Below are 20032 nucleotides of genomic sequence, written 5' to 3'. Positions count from 1 at the left end.
GCACAGTTACGGTTTTCTGTTCAGAAGTTAAAAATTGAAATGATGCGTCAATTTTCTAATTTTCCTTTTTTGCCCTTGTGATTGGACTGAACCACGAATACCGGGGGGAGAACACCATCTAGCTGGGCCAGGCTAGATGGTGGAAGGGAGCGCCGCCTGAAGTTGTTTGTGATTTTGACTCATTACTTTAGAGATTAATGACAAACTTTTTGGGAGAAGGCACGTTAAACATAACTTTCAGCCTATGTTGAACATATCTACAGTAGCCTATATTTGAATACCATAGCCATGCCATAGCAAATAATTCCCCAAAGCAGAATGTCATCGACGTCAGTCTTGGCTATACCGGGCTATACAGGCTACCCCGAGCACTGTTTGACATGGTATTTTTGCTTATTTAACGCTTTACGCTAGACTAGGTTTCATTAGGCTAAACGAAGACACAGCGGTGAGCCTAATTTATCAGTTTATCCATTTATTAATTTCAACAGCAAATAGCCTACATTGGCCTGTAGGCTACTAGGGCTCACGTAGGCCTACTCATAAGTGTCAGGACGCAGCAATGTCTCCCTCTGCATCTGAAGTTCTGATCTCGAGCTGACATTATCAATCGCTTGGCACCTTGATGCAAGCGGAACTGTGTTTGATAGCCCTCCATCTCTACATCTATTTTTTACAGTCTATGCTCTACATCCGCTGATAAAATGTGATCACCAACACCGCGCGCCAATATCTATCAGGTCACCCACCCCTACGCGTGGTTCAGCCCAACAAAAACAGTAAAAAAAAGGGGCCAAAATCCAATATTAACTGAATTTTACTTTTGTTTCCAATCCAGTTTCTGTTTTCTTTATCTTGCGTGACTAATGACACATTTAGAAAATAGCAGCAATTATCTATTTGCTGACCAGTTAAAACAAATTGAAAATTGGATTATTGAACACATTTTTTATTTGGACCCGATGGATGGAACAAATAGAACAAAGCACTGCAAAGCGTTACACGGACCACAGCATATCAAATGAAAATTACAAATTTGACTTTTTCAAGGAAGATATGTTCATTTTGAATTTGATGCCAGTCTCAAAATGGGACAGGCATGCTTACCACTGTGTTAAACCATTAAACATAATGATTAGAAACTGAGGAGACCAGCTGCTGAGTTTTGATAATGAAATGTGGCCCCCTTCCTGCCCAATACAGGATTTCGGCTGCTCTGCAGTATGTGGGCTTAATCATGTTTCCTATTCCATGATGCACCGAATTAGACAGGTCTGGACTGCAGACAAGCCATTTTAGCCCCTGGACTCTTCCATATGGAAAAATACCGTTTAAATATGAGCAGAATTCATTTTGGCATTGTTGCCCTGAAATATTTGAGGTCTTCCTGATAAGTAGGGCTGGGATAAACGATTCTTTTTTAAACGATTAATCTAGCGATTTTTTCGATGCATCGATTAATCTAAGGATTCATTTTTTTCAGTCCGATTCGATTTCGATTCGATTAGATTATCTCCCCATTAATTCACTAATGGCAACTTATACATGTTTATTTACACATCTGAATGAAAAAAACATGAATTCTTTAACATTGCAATATATGTTTATTGCTCTTAAGATTCCAAAATAAAAGACTATACAAGTGCAAAGTAATGCATTCTTAGTCAGAGGTAGCAGTCAATAAAGTTCAGTAGTGTATGTCTAAGGTCCGTGTAACGCTTTGCAGTGCTTTGTACTATTTGCTCCATCCATCTGATCCAAATAAAAAATATGTTCAATAATCCAATTTTCAATTTTTTTTAACTGGTCAGCAAATAGATAATTGCTGCTATTTTCTAAATGTGTCATTAGTCACGCAAGATAAAGAAAACAGAAACTGAATTGGAAACAAAAGTAAAATTCCGTTAATATTGAATTTTTGCCGGGTTTTTTTTTTACCGTTTTTGTTGGGCTGAACCACGCGTGGGGGGGGGGGGCTGATACATATTGGTGCGTTGGTAACCACATTTTATCAGCGGATGTAGAGATAGAGGGCTATCAAACACAATTCAGCTTGCATCAAGGTGCCAAGCGATTGATAATGTCAGCTCGAGATCAGAACCTTAGATGCAGAGGGAGACAATTGCTGTGTCCTGACACTTGAGTAGGCCTGTTCTAGCCTATGTTTGGGGAGGCTTTGAAGACCTACATGAGCATTACCAATGGACTTGAGCCCTTGCCTACAGGCCAATGTAGGCTATTTGCTGTTGAAATTAATAAATGGATAAATTGATAAATTATGCTCACTGTTGTGTCTTCGTTTAGCCTAATGAAACCTAGTCTAGCGTAAAGCGTTAAATAAGCAAAAATGGCATGTCAAACAGTGCTTGGGGTAGCCTGTATAGCCCGGTATAGCCAAGACTGACGTCGATGGCAAAGCATTCTGCTTTGGGGAATTATTTGGTATGGCATGGCCATGGTATTCAAATATAGGCTAGGGCCTACTAGATATGTTCAACATAGGCTGAAAGTTATGTTTAACGTGCCTTGTTTTAGTTATTAATCTCTAAAGTAATGAGTCAAAATCACAAACAACTTCAGGCTGCGCTCTCTTCCACCATCTAGCCTGGCCCAGCTAGATCGTGTTCTCCCCCCGGTCACGGTGTTCGTGGTTCAGTCCAACCACAAGGGCAAAAAAGGGAAATTAGAAAATTGACGCATCATTTCAATTTTTAACTTCTGAACAGAAAACCATAACTGTGCTCAATTGAAAATCAAAATAAGCAACAATAACCCATTTACTGTGCCGTCCTAAAGAATGGATAATGGATTTTTAAGCCTATTTTTATATTTTTTCATGTGAATTCTGCAAATAGAACATAGCACTGCAAAGCGTTACACGGCGTCTAATTGAGTGCCTGTCATTTTAAAACGTTCGTGTGGGAATCCTTGCAATTAACATTAACACAGTTAAAAGGCTGCTCATGTGGATGCAATTCATAACGTAGTTAGTTCAAATAACGGTTCGACTTCTCCTTTGGACAAGCACTTTTGAGTCTTGGAAAACACTTTTCCATTTACATCGGGATTTTGCAAACATTCAGTCAATAAAATTAGCCCTGCATTAGTAACGAATAAGCAGCTGCTAGTAAGCATGCTAAACTTGACACCCAAACAGTATTCTAATGTTAGCTTTGAGATACTGCTTGATTGCATAATGTAACTTAACTTAGTTAGTCTCCTCAATGTATTTTGTTGTGATAAGACCTTAGCAGAGTTTACTTTAACTTTAATGCAGCAGTTTTAATGCTGCAAATTTGTGCAGCATGGTCACGATGCTAAGCGGATTTAATAGCAATTTAGCCCACTGTGTTCTATGCAGTGCTTCTATGTGGCAACAACAATCCTTCAACAATCGTGAATATTTTGTTAAATGCACATGCAGAGGAGGAGCAGCGGTCTCGTTACGAGAGAGAGCGGGCGGGGCGAGGAAAGGCTGTGTGAGTAAAAGTGCAGCTCAATTAAATTATTTTATCTTCTCTTTAATTTAAATAGTAGGCCTACAACATAGAACATCAATTAGTCAACGTATGGAAAACACTGAGGGCCAGATGGACTAACGCTTTTGCGCCCATTTCAGGCGTATTTGTTTTGCAATGTGCGTGTAAAATCATTGCGAGGTATGTACAAACAGGCCGCAATGATGTAGCCTAAAAGCGCAAACTGGCCTGTCGCGGGAGCTGAAAGTGGCAGATTGCGATTGTCATGTCATGCATATGCATTCATGGGAGGATCCAGGGGAAAGTGGGAGTTTAGCGTAAAAAGATGGGAGGGGAAGAGTAAAGAGCGCCTAGTTATGTATTCCGCGGTATGTACAAAGACTGCTCCTGAAAGCGCACGTCTATTCTGCGCCTAAATACTTCCACCTTGTAAAAGCAGGTGTTAATCCACATTGCAGTTCAATGCGTCAATAAGAGAACCTTTCAAAGACAACAGAATCGCTATTTAGAACACCAGTTTTTGTGGTGAAAGTATTTGTACTACCAAAAGCAACCTTAACTTTCGTTGGCCTTTCGCATGTCTTACTTTCACTTTCACGTCATTCACTTAAACTTTCCTACTTGCTAGATTTGACCAATCTCCCATAGCCTACATGCACAAGTAGTTTGAGTAGAACTACTGATCTTCATTATCTCCCTGCTTGTTGACATCTTATCATGTATGGTATTATTTCATGATCGCTAAACGTTTGATTCTTTTTAATGTTGTCATCAGTTAACTTCATTCAACTGCGCTTGTAGGCGCTGCCATTCAGTTGTGGACGTTCGTAAATTGCGTTTATGGGCGGAGAAGGGCAGAGACAGGCGCAGTTTACACTAAGGATTGAACGATTGATAAATACGACGGAAACTTGGGTCTGACAGCGCTCGCAATCTGCGGTGTGTCCATGGCGCTGATAACGCTACGTTCGCAAATGTACGTACATCTGGCCCTGAAGGTGTAAACTTAAAAATATTTAGCAGCACACGTTATGCTTGACGAATCAACGCTCATATTTTGCATCGATGTATTTTTTGCGTCGATGTCATCGATTACGTCGACGCGTTGTCCCAGCCCTACTGATAAGACATTGTCTGAATGACAGTATATGTTGCTCAAAACCTGAATACTGTACATCATTGATTGTGCCTTGCCAGATGTGCAAAACACCCATGCAGGCACTAATGCACCTCCATATTGTCACGGATGCTGGCTTGCCAGATGTGCAAAACACCCATGCAGGCACTAATGCACCTCCATATTGTCATGGATGCTGGGTTGACAATGACACCCTCTGAATGCATGCTGAGTTTCGTGGAATTCCGTTCATATGGTGGCCATACAATACATGAATTAATGTGTACATTTAGTGACTATACACACATCGGCCTGCAGATGGGATGTTGAGCGAAGGGTTGCTGGATTCAATCAATCAATTTGAAATGTATACATACACACACTGACACACTCACACAGACACACACACACACACACACACACACACAGAAGCACACATACACAAAAGCAAAGACACACACATGCACACACTCATTTACATGCACAAAAGTTACAAGAGTAGGGGATTGAGTAAGAGATACTTTATATATAAGAGATCATTTATACATTTAGTGGCTGTACACTTATCGTGACTGTACACCCATCGGCCTGTATACGGTGGTCAAAACTAAGCAAAACTAGATGTACCGCATAGCGGTACAAAATATGACTGCCACTCAGTTGTGTAAATGATGCTTGTCAATTTGTCTCCATCTCCTACTCCATCCCCTACTCTTGCAACTTATATGTATGCTTGTTTGTGTGTGCCTGTGTGTGTGTGTTTATGTGTGTGTGTTTGTGTCTGTGCGTGTGTGTCTGTGTGTATGGATGTGTGTGTGTGTATGCGAGTGTATGTTAATATATGCGTGTGTGTGTGTGTCAGTCCTGCCTTATAACCCCTGGGGACCAAGTCTAGTGGGGCTACAGTACATGCCCACCCAGTTTCATGTGCCCTGTTGAAAAATAAAATAATATGATTAACTTAAAGTTACTTTTCTCGAGAACCGTTACCACAGCAACTAGCGGCTAACATTGTTTAATAGCTAAAAAAAACACTCTTTTATTTGATGTGATACGTGTGATACCTGTGATGTCTATGTGATGAGTAGGCAGGCTACGAGTAGTTCAACAGAGAAGAATGGGTGAATTTGGACGCACTTTGTAGCTAAATAGCTTCATAGTGTTCCGTGAAGATGTCACGGCGGATTAAAATAGTGGTAGTATGCAGCCGGGTCCCAATTTGTTGGCAAACTAGATGTACCGCATAGCGGTACAAAATATGATCGCCGCTCAGTCCTCTACATCCTCTCCACCAAAATAAATCATGCTTGTCAATTTGTCATCTTCTACTCCATCCCCTACTCTTGCAATTTTTGTGTATGTGTAACAGAGGTCGTAATTCATCCGCCGCTCACGGCCCTCGAATCCGCCACCTCAACATTCACCGGTATGGGAGTCGAATGCTCTAACCACTGAGCTAAAAGCCCAGGCTTCCAACTCAGCGGTTTGCAGCGTTCTTAAGGTTAGGGGTGTGAGGATTTACACGTGCAACTAGCGTGCTAGCTCAGTTCGCCTCTGTTACATATGCTTGTATGGACCTCTGAAGTTCGCCTACAAAAAAATCTACCATCTTTGCCCATATAAGGAGATCTGGTATCTTGAGATTTTTCCTGTGGAAATATAACATGGGGATTTGGAATTACACCTGTTAGACTCTGGCAGGGACGACGAAATCGGAAATGCAAACGTTTTGCTCTACATACTTTTGTCCTCTGCCTTTGAGTGGCACACATTGATTTTTGCTACCACAGAGCTTTGCGGTGCAACTTGCCATTAAGTTAGTTAGCAAGTAAGCTCTGTGTGCGTGTGTGTAGCTCTGCGTGCGTGTGTGTATGTATGTGAGTGCCTGTGAGTGTTTGTGTGTGTGCGTGTGTGTCTGTGTGTGTGCATGTGTGTGTGTGTGTGTATGCGTGCATGTGTATTTACACGTGTGTGTTTATATGGGTGATTCCTGTTTTGGATCAAATTTTCATGTCCCAATGATTTCCTTACTTAAATTCTTTAATAAAATCAGACAAATAATTCAATCAATTTTATTATGTGTTTAGGTGTTTTCTATTGCTTTAACATGGATAAATTACTTTTATTTTTATTTTTTGTCTCTTTAACACCTTTTTCTGTGGTAGGCTATTTCTGTGGTCAATAAATGTAAACTATAAAATAAACTAAAACTAACTAACTAAAAACTTCAACTTATTCTTTATTGCTTTGATAGGGTACACTTCCTTTAGTCATGGAAGTAAATCTGGTGAAACTACATTTGTTTTCTGTAGTTATATAATATATTATATGTCCCTGCAGGCCTTTTCTAGCTAAATGTTGCGCACTCAAAGAGCTAGAGCTAACTAGCTAAAGAGGGCTGTGTCTCGCATAGTTGCTGTATTTTCTGGTTACAAAACCTGAGTTTTTAGATTTAATAGTGCTTATTTCAATTTTGGCCCACCTTGCTTGTGGCATAGCAACCACTTGTCGCTGTGAAACGGCCACTCCCATTGTCTCTAGCTAGGCTACTTGAATGTGACCAGGATTACAGTGAGGAAGTATGGCAAGTTTGATAAAGAGATCCTTCAAACATCTCTAGAGATATTTGATATCATGATATGCTAAAACATGATTTAGACCAATATTGATGTCATTGTGTTTCATTGAGATATCTGTTATTATTTGTCCATTACGGATTGGCATTGTAGGCACAAAAAATCACTCACTCTCACTCATAGCCTATAGGATGCCTACAATTTGGCGGTCGGGGTAGATGATACTTTTAAACTGTTTTCCTCCACAAGGTGGTGCTGCTCTCTGTAGTGTCAGCAGTTCCCAAACTTTTTCCCTGTGTACCACCACATACATCCTGACTTGGCTCGCGTACCCCCACCATCCGACACATAAAAATGTAACACATTCCAGGCATCATGTTTAATTAGCCGTCCTATGATAACAAATAACAAAATCAAAATGTACAACTGGTCTATGAACTCTCACACTAAAAAAACAGGGTGGAGGACAACACTATGAAACACAAAGAACAAAGAAAACATAGGCTTAAGATATTTAAAAAAAACATTTTGAACACCTTTCCGACTGCCTTTTTCATCTCGCGTACCCCCTAGTGGAAGCTCGCGTGCACAGTATGGGAATCCCTGCTCCAGGTCTATCGCTTCCTCTCTTGACCCCTCTTATTTTATGGCCTGACCTTCTTGTCCCTCTCCCTCTTCCTCCCACTGCAAGGTTGCATTCGAAAAAGGAACAAAGAACAGCCGGGCACTTTGGAACCAAGTTTAACTGTTTATTTCAAATATGTTTTACATGTATGTATTCCACTGCAAGCCAAGATAAGTTCATGGTTTTGTGAGGGTGTGTAAGATACAGTTTGAATGTTTTTTTTGGGGCTATTTTTTAATTAATCACACCCTTACAATTAAACACTGCAGCCCTCTGGCACTCTGGACAGGGTGATGGTGAGACCCTGTGTGTGTGTTTGTGTGTGTGTGTGTGTGTGTGTGTGTGTGTGTGTGTGTGTGTTTGTGTATGAATGGGCCTCTTCCTCTTATCATTATGAGCCTTGCAGAATGATAGTTAGAGTAACCACGAAGGTGACAAACTCTATGAAGTCCACCTTGCCATCTGCATTGGCATCGAGGTTTTTGAAGAATTTGTCCGAGGCATTGTCTTTTGCATCCTGTTTGTGCATGTAAATGGAAAAGAGTGTTGGGGTTTACAATCACTTTTCACAACCTTGCTAAAGCAGCTCTCTTTAGACAACAGGGAATCAATATTTGTGAGAGTGTGGCGACATTCTAATAGTCATTGTCCTTGTGTATACAATTAAAACAAAAATGAATTTGATTGCTAGCAAGCATTAGTATTTTGTGAGAACATGATGCATACAAGTGAAATTCTGTGTCTCTAAGGGGTTTCCAAGTTCTGGGAAGCAGTGGGAAAAGTAGGTGTAGAAAGTAGGTCATCAATATTCAATATTAACAGTTAGGAGTTAGGAGTTGTATAAACCACCCAGCACACTGGAACTACAGTATATAGTTCTTATATAGTTATAGTATCTTGAATTTCCCCTTGGGGATCAATAAAGTATCTATCTATCTAGTTTTTTTGCTGTAGTAATACTGTAAAACACTGTATGTTAGAAATCTCACCTCAAGGTTTTTGCCAAATTCATTACTCAAAAGAGTCTTCAATTCCCCTTTGCTCATGGTTTTAGCATCTCCTTCTTTACCTGCGTATTCCTGGAAAATTGCCGTGAGGGTTTCCATAGCTTTCATGATACGGGTCATGGTGGCTCTGAAAAAGAAGGATGGAATTTAATACTGGTGCTGAACATTTACATTTACAACACAAAGCACACAGTTGGCTAAAAAACTAAGAAGGCTAAAACATGGCTTATGGTTTTTTTTTTTTTTTTTTTTTTTTTTTGGCATGATGCCAAACATTTATATTGCCACTCCTTACTCCTTATACTCTATGATATATACATTCTCTCTGCATGCACGCACATGCACACACACACATTGTGACACACCCTGGTAAGACACAAGTCCCTCACACTTCACCAAAGGGAGGGAAATAGAAAAAGAGGAGGGGAGGAGAGACATGTTGAAAGAGTGAGAGAGAGAGAGAGAGAGAGAGAGGGCAGACCATTGCCAACGCCCTACCAGGCCCCTCTCTAACATGAGAGAAACAGAAACAGAGAGGGGGGGGTAAGAGAGAGAGTGAGAGAGAGAGAGAAGGGGATATGAGCGATACAGACGAAGAGATGAACTTTAGTGACTCTGTACACAGACTTCGCTCTGTCTTGCACCACAGAATATGTGTAGGAGTTCACTCACTTTATTCTCTTAAACAGCAGAGCATACGGTATTTATTTTCCAGTGTGCACAGAATGCCTTTCTAAATTGCTGGAACAATCAGCCATCTGCTTGTTATTTGAATGCAATGCAAACTTTATGAGCTGCAGTTGAATGCAATGCAAACTTTACTAGCTGCAGTTGTTCCGCCTGGCTACGTCGTGGTGCCAAGCTAGCCGCTCAACATGATGGAAGGACAGAGAGGCCAATCAGGGTGAGGACCAGAAGGAGGGAGAGGTTATGCCAGGACAAAGAGAGTGGGAGGAGCAGTCAGAGTGGGAATGCTGGAAGAGAGAGAGAGAGAGAGAGAGAGAGAGAGAAAAGAATGATGGATGTTGCATGAGACAGAGAGGGAAATAGAAAGAGAGGATGCGATGACAGAGGAGCAGAGTTTTAAGAAGCCTTTACTGAACCATCATGTGAACATGTGGATATCCAACACGCCCCAGGCCTCTACAAAACCAGCACAGTCAGAGCATATATATATATATATATATATATATATATATATATATATATATATATATATATATATATATATATATATATATATATATATATATAATAGAGCACACATCAGCAAATAAATGCAAGATCACCATCGGCTGAAATGAGGGAAATACCTTTGTCTGAACATGTACATGGAAGACCCCAAAAGAGAAGTAGTCACACAATAAAAGAGAGCCATGTCTGCCTTTAAATGAAGAGTTCAGATGCAAAACCCTCTAAACGCCACCTCCATCAAAAATGAGATAACGGTGGTGAGTGAATGCTCAAAATAATCAGATAATTTAGCTTCAAAACCCACTAAATACCACTCTCTTCCTGGTCTGAAATATTGATTTGTAGCAAAACCTATAGAAGCCTGACAAAAAAAATTGCTTACTAAAAAGAAAAGTGGTCTGACGGATTTAGAGGGATTTGTATCTGAACTCTTCAAATATAATTTCAGGGCAAGTTTGTTTGCTCACAGCCAGGCTTATGCCATTGCACAGAGTTTTACTGCAGTGCACGCAACCTCACAACTGCACATCACATCAACAACAAAAGACTTCTGCAAAAAGTTGAACTCACCGGAAAGTATGATCCAGAGGACTTTACAGTGAGATGAGAATCAGGGTGTGAGGGGAATGGTGATGGACAGAGGTGGCCAGTCAGTTTTATCCTGAAGTTGCCACACCTACCTTCTCTAAGTCCACCTCTCTTTCTCTCTCACTCTTTCTCTCTCTCTCTTTCTCTCTCACTCTCTCTCTCTCATTCAGCTGTTTATCAGAACCACATGGAAATAGTAACATGATCTGTTAATTAATTTCTGCTCTTTCTATCTCTCTCTTTCTTTTTCACACGCACACACACACACAGACACACACACACACACACACACACACACTCTCTCACTCACACTAATACTATGTTTGTACAAATATCTAAAAAAATGTGGCAAGGCCGGATGTGTGTCAGCTGATGATATGTCTGGAGGTTTGGCGTTACACTAAACATACCTAATGCCATGTTGCATGTCTGATGTCTGGAAGATGTGGCATCCTCTCTGTCGTATCTGGGTAAACATTTGTGTAATAATAACATCAATATACTACTGGATTGTTGCTTGTACACACACACACACACACACACACACACACCCTCTGGTATCTGCGCTTGTGTCTGAAGAACGCTATCAGGCCCATGGGACTTTTACACAGTGTTATTAAGGACTTGGGGCGTATCTGAGTAGCACCGTTGCCAGCTCATTACAGAGTCTCTCTGCCTGATGACTCCAGTAGCTCAGCTCTTACCAACGCAGAGCTTCCTTTGTCTACCTGCAATTAGGTTTATTACCCACACACACTCTCACACAAGCGCAAACACCCACTCTCATACACAGACGGAAACACACACACAGACACATACACACACATGCATGCTCTCACACACACACACACACACACACGCACACACATACACACACGCACACACACACACACACGCACACACACACACACATATCAGGGGTACACATCAGTGGTAAAACATATCTATTGTGGAAAAGTTCTCAAATGAAGAATGTTCATAGGTCTTAGGTACACACAGGTGTGCTGTACACACACACACACAGAAAAAGAGAGAAGTGGAGTGAGTCAGAGTCAGCCATGTTGCCGTGGTGATCACCCAGTTTATTACTGTATAGCAATGAGAGGAGTGGTCTAACATAGTCTCTATGATGACAGTGTTTTGATGTTCTTTTGGCATGTGTGTGGCCTGTCCCCACACTGTAGTATGTGTGTGAGATTATTAGGGGGGTAGAAAGTAAGATTGATGTTAAATTTTGCAACTTTATCTGCGGGATCCAGTCCATATGAATGTTTTAATACTCTTGTCTATATGGTAAATACTTTGATTCAGTTGAGGTGAAGGCAGAAGCGATCAAATAGTGGAGAGCTGGCATCTTCCACCAGAAAGAGCAGGAGAAAACCTCTGGGGGAATAAACGGAGGCGTAGTCGACTCAATTAGCGCTCCTGATGTTACATAACAGACTGACTCATGGGACAGGAATCCTTAGTGTGTGTCATTCAATGCTTGTGTGTGTGTGTGTGTGAGAGAGATAGAGAATGTGTGTATCTAATGAAAATGTGCAGATGATTGTGTGTGAGGATTTCTATGTATACACTCTAAAAAATGATTCAGAGGTTAGTAGATAAAACTTAAAATGAAGAACATTTTCGACATAAAAAAATTAAGTTTGCTACTTGTACATGTATAGGTGAGTTGACAATTTATTTTAAGGAGTTTGTAATACTGAAAAAGAAAGAAAGCTGTCTCAACTTATTCATATATGGATTTTCAACACACAGTCTTGCTTTCACCTAACAATAGAAAGTATTAAGTTCCTGAAACTTGTAAATCTCGTGACCAAACTTATAAAGCTAATAACACGATTGAACGTTCAGGACCTTCCAGACCACGCCTGAGAAGTAACAGAAATTATGGCACAGGATCCTGTAGCCTGCATCGAACATCACAGGTACGTGCAAAGTAGTCTAGCCTACTATTTTTGTGTTTGTTTTAAAAGCAACAGCTATCAAACAACGGCACACAGTGCGTCAAAATCTTTGTCACGTGACAGTCAAATGAAATTAACGCTACAGCTTGCCCTTTTGCTAATTTGAATATTTGAAAAGATGGATTTTAGCTATCTACAGACAGTAGCTATCGTGTCTTCCAAGCTAGCTGCTGCTTGCACGGTAATTAAACCATTTGAAAAGATGACTTTGGTAGCTGGCGTCTTCAAAGTTACCTGCAGCCTGCCCTTTGATCATTTGGAGTTAGTAAAGGTAAATTTAGCTGTCTGGTGTCTTCAAATTTCACCGTGGCAGCTGTATTCCGCACTTAACATTTTAGCATTGCTAGTTCTAACACTGCACGTGTTTGAGGATCATATTTGGTCGTCCTAGTTAAGCCTAACATTGTCACTATTTATGAAGGTTTGTGGGCCATTTGACATTCTTAGCTTAACCTGAACATAGGCCTAATAGGTAGGCCAACATTTATTTATTTTTGAAGTTTGAGAAATATTATGTGTCAATCCCTGCAAACCATGTAGATTTTGTTCATTTTGTTGTTTGTCTTGAGGTAAATTTTCTAACATTGTGCCTTTCTTTTATACAGATAAATGACGAATTCAGACGGAGCTCTACATTCATTCATTGCACAACTGGACCAGTTGCCATTGCTTTAAAAATAAACAATGCTTTCAGAAAATTTAAATTGCTGTGTGCTTTTATTCAGACAGAAGTGAAGTAAGTTACTATAACTTAAAAAGATCCATGCAAATTGTTACCTTAATTTTTTTTAAGTCATTTCAACTCAAGTTGTTTTTTGAGTAAATATTGTGAGACTTTTATAGTGAGAAGAACTCAATTAGTTTAGCACAATCAACCTGATTTGTCCTCTAAAAGCTTAATTAAGTTGAACCAACTTAATTATATTAATTTGATCATATAATATAATTCAGTTGTTCTAACTATATAAGTCTCACAATATTTACTCAAAAACGGCTTGAGTTGAAATTACTTAAAAAGATCCATGCAAATTGTTACCTCAATTTTTTTAAGTTGAGTAAGTGTATTATTTTTTAGAGTGTACACATGTAGTTTGAGTCAGTGTGTATGTGTATTTGTGAATATTGTGAATGTGTTAAGAGTGAGTTTGTGTGTGCGTGTGTCTGCGTGTGTGTGTGAGACAGAAAGACACAGAGTATTTGTGTGTGTTTGTTGCACATGTCTCAGAGCATTTGCCCACCTCATGATTTCGAGCACAATTGCAGTATTTATCAAACCAGCCAAGTAGCAGCTTGTGATTTGATTTTGGCGGCTGTGGTTTAGATTCTTATGGTGACTCACTCCCCAGAAACATCCCCAAGCACAGAGGCACCTCCCTTCTGCCATTTTGGTTCCATTCTTTTTCCCCCACCACCACTACCCCAACCACTTTTCTGAGGACTTTTTCAAATGCAGTCAAGTGAAGTTGCTCCGCAACAATGCTAGTACTGTGGTAATACACGTGCCATTATTTTGATTCTTAATGGGGGTCTCTCTCACTGTCCTGACTAAGACTACCAAAACATTCATACACTACTTTTAGACCTACACACTAAGACAAACAAGTACTGTTGTGTTCCTAATGGTCTGTGTGTTATGTACGCATGAATACGGGTACTTTTTCATACCCTAGTCATCTGTAATGAGGCACACTTCGGTACCTGCAATTTTATTTTTATTTTTGTATTTATTTATCACAGACACTAGTACAATGTCCATAGCAGAGAATAAAAATCAGACAGAATAAATATATTTAAAAACAAGAAGACAAAAAACAAGAAAACAAGACAACCCATCAAGACAACCAAACAAAACATCAAGACAAGACAAAACCAACCATCAAACATATAGGCATTCTCTCCAATGCCTCCTAAGCTTAGAGGAGTACCTCAAGGCTGGGTTCACTAGAGCTTCAATAATACTGTTGTGTGAGAGATCCAGGCGGCACATGAATTTGTACATTAAATTTCTAAGGACTGCCTCAAAGGTTGGCACATTGGAGAAGACAAACAAGTAGCTGGCACTAAACCATCTAAGTAGCTGCATCAGCAATCTCATAGGCCTAGTCCACACGTACCAAACCGATCTTTTTTCCCTCCGTCTTCCCTGGAACCGTATCAAGAATATTTGCGTCCAAACGGATCCATCTCAACACGACTCAACGCGTTACTTCATACCCCAGGCCTATAGGTGGCACTGTGTCTTTACAGAAATTCACCAAAACTTGCGCTTTAAAAACAGACAGAATAGGCTACGGCGAAATGGCTAGTGCAAGGAAACCAGAATTGTTTGTGTGGACTGATGGTGAACTGTCAACTGTAGTCAACTGTAAAACTAATAAACTTTATTTTACGGTTTGTGAAGGGTGCAGTCCCGTCCTTTATTTGGCTAACGCAGGTAGGCCTAATCACCTTTACTTTCTTTGGTTGTAGGATAGTCCGTGATTCACATTAGTTTTGCCTATCACCGCAATTAGGCTACTAAACGCAAGGCTTACCCAAGTTCTAGGCTATTCTGTCGCCACATTTATAATATTGCTATAAAACCTTCGTTAGCAATACTTTTGCCTGCATCAAATCGTATACATAGGTGTACAAAAGGCTTTAAACAAAGAGCATTTGACATTAGAAGAGCACATACTGAACTTGCGTAGGAACATGTTAGCCTGGGCATATAATTTGCAGCGTTGACGATATATATCTTGATCATCACTAAGATCATCTGAGATTATATGACCAAGATACTTTACTTCTTTACACACCACAAGTGGGCTACACAGATAAAAAATTGACTTTCCCTGTTTTCTATCCTCTCTGCTTCTAACTATCATGACATTGCTCTTTTTTGCATTAAATTTAATGTCATACTCAAGGCCATATTGTGTGCATACCTTAAGTAGTTGCTGCAAGCCAGCACGGCATGGACTAACAATGGCCAAATCGTCTGCATACACAAGATGGTTAATGAGAGAGCTACCAACGAGGCAGCCAGTAGTACACAAACTCAGTTGGATTGACAAATCATTCATGTATACATTAAATAAAGCCGGGGATAATAATCCCCCTTGACGGACACCATTTGATACATAAAATGGGGAGGATATTCCACAGCCCCATTTGACCCTCATTGTCTGGTGACTTTACCAGTATACTAGAATCCTGATAATGACCTTTGGTACCCCTCTTTGAAGTAATTTAATAAATAATTTTCCATGGTTGACCCTATCAAACGCCTTTGAGGCATCTAAAAAACACATAAATACGGTTGAATTCTGATCCACATATTTTGCAACCATTTCCTTTAAAGCAAATATACACATATCTGTGCCATGTTCCCTTTTAAAGCCAAACTGATTATGTGATGTTAGTAGAGAGATATCAAGCCTGGTAATGAGGACGCGTTCCAAAACTTTGGATGGAATACTAGAAAGCGCTATTGGTCTGTAGTTGTCAATGCTATTCAGTTTCCCGGCTTTATCTTTTAGGACTGGAACGAGCAATATGGAGAGAAGTGAATCAGGTAGCACCCCATGGATAAGAAGCCCAGTAAAGCACATTGATAATAAAGGACAGAGTTTCTGACTCCCATACTTCAAGTGTTCTGCATAGATATGATCCATGCCACACGCCTTGTTATTATCTAACATTGAGATTGCATCTAAAATTTCATCAGGTCTAATTACAAGATTCTCATTTGGTTCAATGTCATTTAACACAATAAGGGTTCATTCTTAATACAGTTAAACAGTTCTTGATCATGTTCACGCCATTTCTCAGCTATTTTCTCAGTACCAGACACTCCCTCTAATCACTGTCTGAGAGTAAAAAGAAGCAACATTCTTAACACATCTCTATGTCCCGACAGTAACAGCAAAGTTTGTGTTGTTCATAACATTCGTTTTAAGAGTGAACAGTTGTGTTTGTGGTGTGTATGTCAGTCAACTGGAATGACATAAAAGCAAACTACAAAATTATTAATAACAGTAAACAGTTAATACAGTTAATAACCTGTGTCACATTGCTTTAAGGTTGTATAGTACAGTAGTCTACTGTAAATTGAAGCTATGACTAGAATGGCGTTTCACTAAAGTGCAATTAACTCCTGACCACAGGAATGTTGATCCTATGGTTAAAATACTCAGACATCTGACGAGAAGCATGTGTTCTTTTTGTGTTTGTGTGCGTGAGACAGATGAAGGGATGTAAAAGAGAAAGAGAGAGGGAGTGACAGAGAGACAGTGAGTAATGATGGGGACGAGACCGCCTATGCCGAGTCCGAGACAAGACCGAGTCTTTGAAGGGTCGAGACCGAGTCCGTTGGTTTTCAAATACAGTCGAGTCCGAGTCAAGACCGAGTCTTTGAGGAAGCAAGTCCGAGTCGAGACCGAGTCCTTTAGGAGTTGAGACCAAGACCATAAAAACATGTCAGTTTTCATATGATTTAATATCACCCCAATTAATAAGTATACAGTTAGGCCCAGGCTTGGAATTTCACCATTTTAGGGGCAAGGCCACTTGGCCTTCAGTTGGGCATATTTAGTGGGGGGCACAAAGGCCACATGTCAGGGCACCAAGGCCAAAGTTAACTATACAGTAGTAGGCTATAAAAATAATCAAAGTTGTATTTAGCCTATTCACTGCAGTAGACCTGAATCACTGTAACATTACAAAAACATGAAACATGACATATTACATAGAACTGTAAACCATCTGATCATCTAATATTTAGATGTCTAGGCTATATTTAATATTTATATTTATTTTATATTTGGCCTGTTATGGAATCATGTATTGAACAATTTAAGCACAGCTCAGCTTTAAGAAACTGATGCAACCTAGATGCATGCTTAGCATTTTTTGATCATTAAGACTCCTTTCACAAACTCTTACTCAGATGTATATCCTCTGATTTTAATATTTACCTATATCTAGGCAATATTTGTAACATTTATTTTGTATTTGGCCTGTTATGAAATCATGAAGAACGATTTAAACACATTTTGAAACCTAAAGACCAAAGTTGGAGACATGAATGTAGACCTTGCTGCAGATTACATTTTTAATTTAACCGGAATACTCTGGAACGGCTTACTGAACAGGGGACTGCTTTACACCTTTGTGTTCGGTAAGGTCTGCTGTTTATTCTGATATATGGTTTGTCATGTGCTGAACGAAGGGTTTGTGAAGTATTCCACCGAGATGAATGGGTAGGGAGATGGGTGTAGCACCTTATGTAGACGTTATGATTAAATGTAATTATATTATTTACATTTCTCGCGAACCGTTCACCACAGCAATTAGCGGCTAACATTGTTTAAAAGCTGAGAAAAAGTTCTTTCATGTGATGTGATACATGTGCCTGTGTGATGAGTAGGCTTAGTATATTAGTATAGGCTGAGTATTTCAACTGAGAAGAATGGGTGAGTTTGGACGCACTTTCTGTCTTGCCATGCGCTGTCATTTTCTCCACTGTGTAAGACTGAATTAGTTTGCGCTGTGATGCTAAGATTATTTTGACAGGCTATAGGCTAAATAAAAATCGCTATTAAAAGGACGCAAAGCAGAATATTGAAAGAAGGGGGCACCAAGGCCAACAAGGGGCAAAGATGTGGCCGCCATGAAATTTCTTTTTGATTTTTTTTTTATATGAACATAAAAAAATGTGTTGGTCTCGAGGACTCGGTCTGAAATTACGAGTCCTTCTCCTCCCATTGTGGTCCGAGACCGAGTCAAGACCGAGTCTTTGAAGGAACAAGTCCGAGTCGAGTCCGAGAAAGCAGAAATCGGTCTCGAGTCCGAGACTGGACTCAAGTACTACATCACTAACAGTGAGAGAGAGAAAGAGAGGGAGAGAGAGAGAGAGAGAGAGCTATAGAGAATCACCAAATGCCAAATGAGATGTTTTAATTGGACATATTTGTGCATGGTATCACAGTCAACAAAACAGACCCCTTTTTTGCTATTTCGCAATTGTTAAAACACTCTCTTTCTCTCCCCCTCTCTCTCTCTCTCACACACACACACAAACATTTTTTCTCTCCAAAAGACCAGTACCCAACTGTGTGGGCTTTATAAACCAAGCACAGCATCTTATTTCTTACTGAGGACTGTTCTGAGAAAGAAGAAGTTCTGATTTGACCATAAGGGCAAATTTGAAAATCAAATAAGTCAAAGAATGTTTTTCAGGGACTAGGGTGTGGGTGTTTCAGGTAGAGATTTTTATGATGGGTAAATAAAAATATATAGATATGAAATATCAAGACCTATATGTATAGGTATATAGAATATATGTATATAGAATATATATATATATATATATATATATATATATTCTTTGTGAACCTGTCCCATAATTATATTTAGTTAGCCTCCACTTCTCATTTCAATCTTTTAGCCAATATGTTCTTAAATGCATCTTGAAAATTTGATTTAGTCTGTTAGTGATATTTGTATTTTTTGTTTTCATTTAGGCTATATGACTTTAAACTATTTTAATGTTAATGTACTGTTTATTGATGTCATTGTATGTCTCTTTGGACAAAAGTGTCTGCTAATGCTAAGGCATGAACATAAGCTTTTCCAAACAGCACAGTGCATGTCTTAAGAGTACTTTAATTTGTTTGCTGCTCCATTTTTTTGATAATGTCCTTCTCCTTTTCCTGGTCTGACTAATGCTTTGGTTTCTCCACTTCTCCACAGATGCAGACACCGGATTGGGTGTTGTCGTGCCATGAGCCACCAAATAGGCGCAGTCCTGTGACATCCTGTTATGGCCACCCTAAAGAACAAAGTCCAGAGAATTCCCCACCATAGTTACTTTGCACAATCAAGTGCTGTGAGCAGTAAACGTGCGTAAACTGCCTTTTTCACTAAGTTGTCCCGGTTACTGTAGGCTATATGTGACCGAGGGAGGTGTACAGTATTTGTTAGAGGATTTGTGTCAATGAACAGAGCTCAGATTACATGTCAGTCATCAGGGGTAGCAGAGCTGATCCTAGATTTGTTTGCTTATAGGGTGGGGGCAAAACAGACAGAGAGTGTGTTTGTCTCTCTCTCTCTCTCTCTCTCCATGCATGTGCATGTTTTAAGTGCTTTTATCTGTGTATGCAGGGACCATGCTGTGGTTATAGGCCAGGCTGCGTGAGTCATGTCAGGGTACTGCCTTAGCCAAAATGGAGGGCAAGTTTCCAGTGCAAGAGTGAGACTAAGAGAATGAGAGTGAACGAGAGAAAAAGAGAAAAAGAAAGAGAGGGAATGTGTGTGTGTGTGTTTGTGTGTGTGTGTTTGTGTGTGTGTGTGTGTGTGTGTGTGTTTGTGTGTGTGTGTGTGTTTGTGTGTGTGCTTCATGCACGGTTTTGAATGTTTGCAAGCGCTATGCAAGTCATAACCTCAGAGTGGAAAATTACTACAACTCTACAAGTTTCCCTCCTCCTTCCTCCG

The 20032-nt window shown here is 39.9% G+C and overlaps 1 protein-coding gene and 1 long non-coding RNA gene across 4 annotated transcripts; one reads left to right on the top strand and one right to left on the bottom strand.

Moving 5' to 3' along the window:
- Positions 1 to 7908: 7908 nt before the first annotated feature.
- Positions 7909 to 10799, bottom strand: LOC121720547 (ictacalcin-like). The gene is made up of 3 exons (XM_042106792.1): positions 10569 to 10799; positions 8785 to 8931; positions 7909 to 8312 (listed from the first exon to the last, which is right to left on the bottom strand). Exons 2-3 carry the CDS (start codon positions 8922 to 8924, stop codon positions 8189 to 8191), a joined length of 264 nt encoding a protein of 87 aa, XP_041962726.1. The 5' UTR covers positions 8925 to 8931; positions 10569 to 10799; the 3' UTR covers positions 7909 to 8188.
- Positions 10800 to 12196: 1397 nt separating this feature from the next.
- Positions 12197 to 13260, top strand: LOC121720548. 3 transcript variants are annotated; one of them, XR_006034577.1, is made up of 3 exons: positions 12197 to 12256; positions 12444 to 12517; positions 13162 to 13260. It is a non-coding gene; the product is annotated as an uncharacterized LOC121720548 (long non-coding RNA). The 3 variants fall into 3 exon arrangements; XR_006034575.1 differs by lacking the exon at positions 12197 to 12256 and having other exon boundaries at positions 12264 to 12517; XR_006034576.1 differs by lacking the exon at positions 12197 to 12256 and having other exon boundaries at positions 12264 to 12827.
- Positions 13261 to 20032: the final 6772 nt, after the last annotated feature.

Source organism: Alosa sapidissima, chromosome 10 (assembly GCF_018492685.1).
Source record: "Alosa sapidissima isolate fAloSap1 chromosome 10, fAloSap1.pri, whole genome shotgun sequence".
Taxonomy (NCBI): Eukaryota; Metazoa; Chordata; class Actinopteri; order Clupeiformes; family Clupeidae; genus Alosa; species Alosa sapidissima.
The sequence above is the reverse complement of the archived record's forward strand: the minus strand, read 5'-3'. Positions and strand labels throughout refer to the sequence as shown.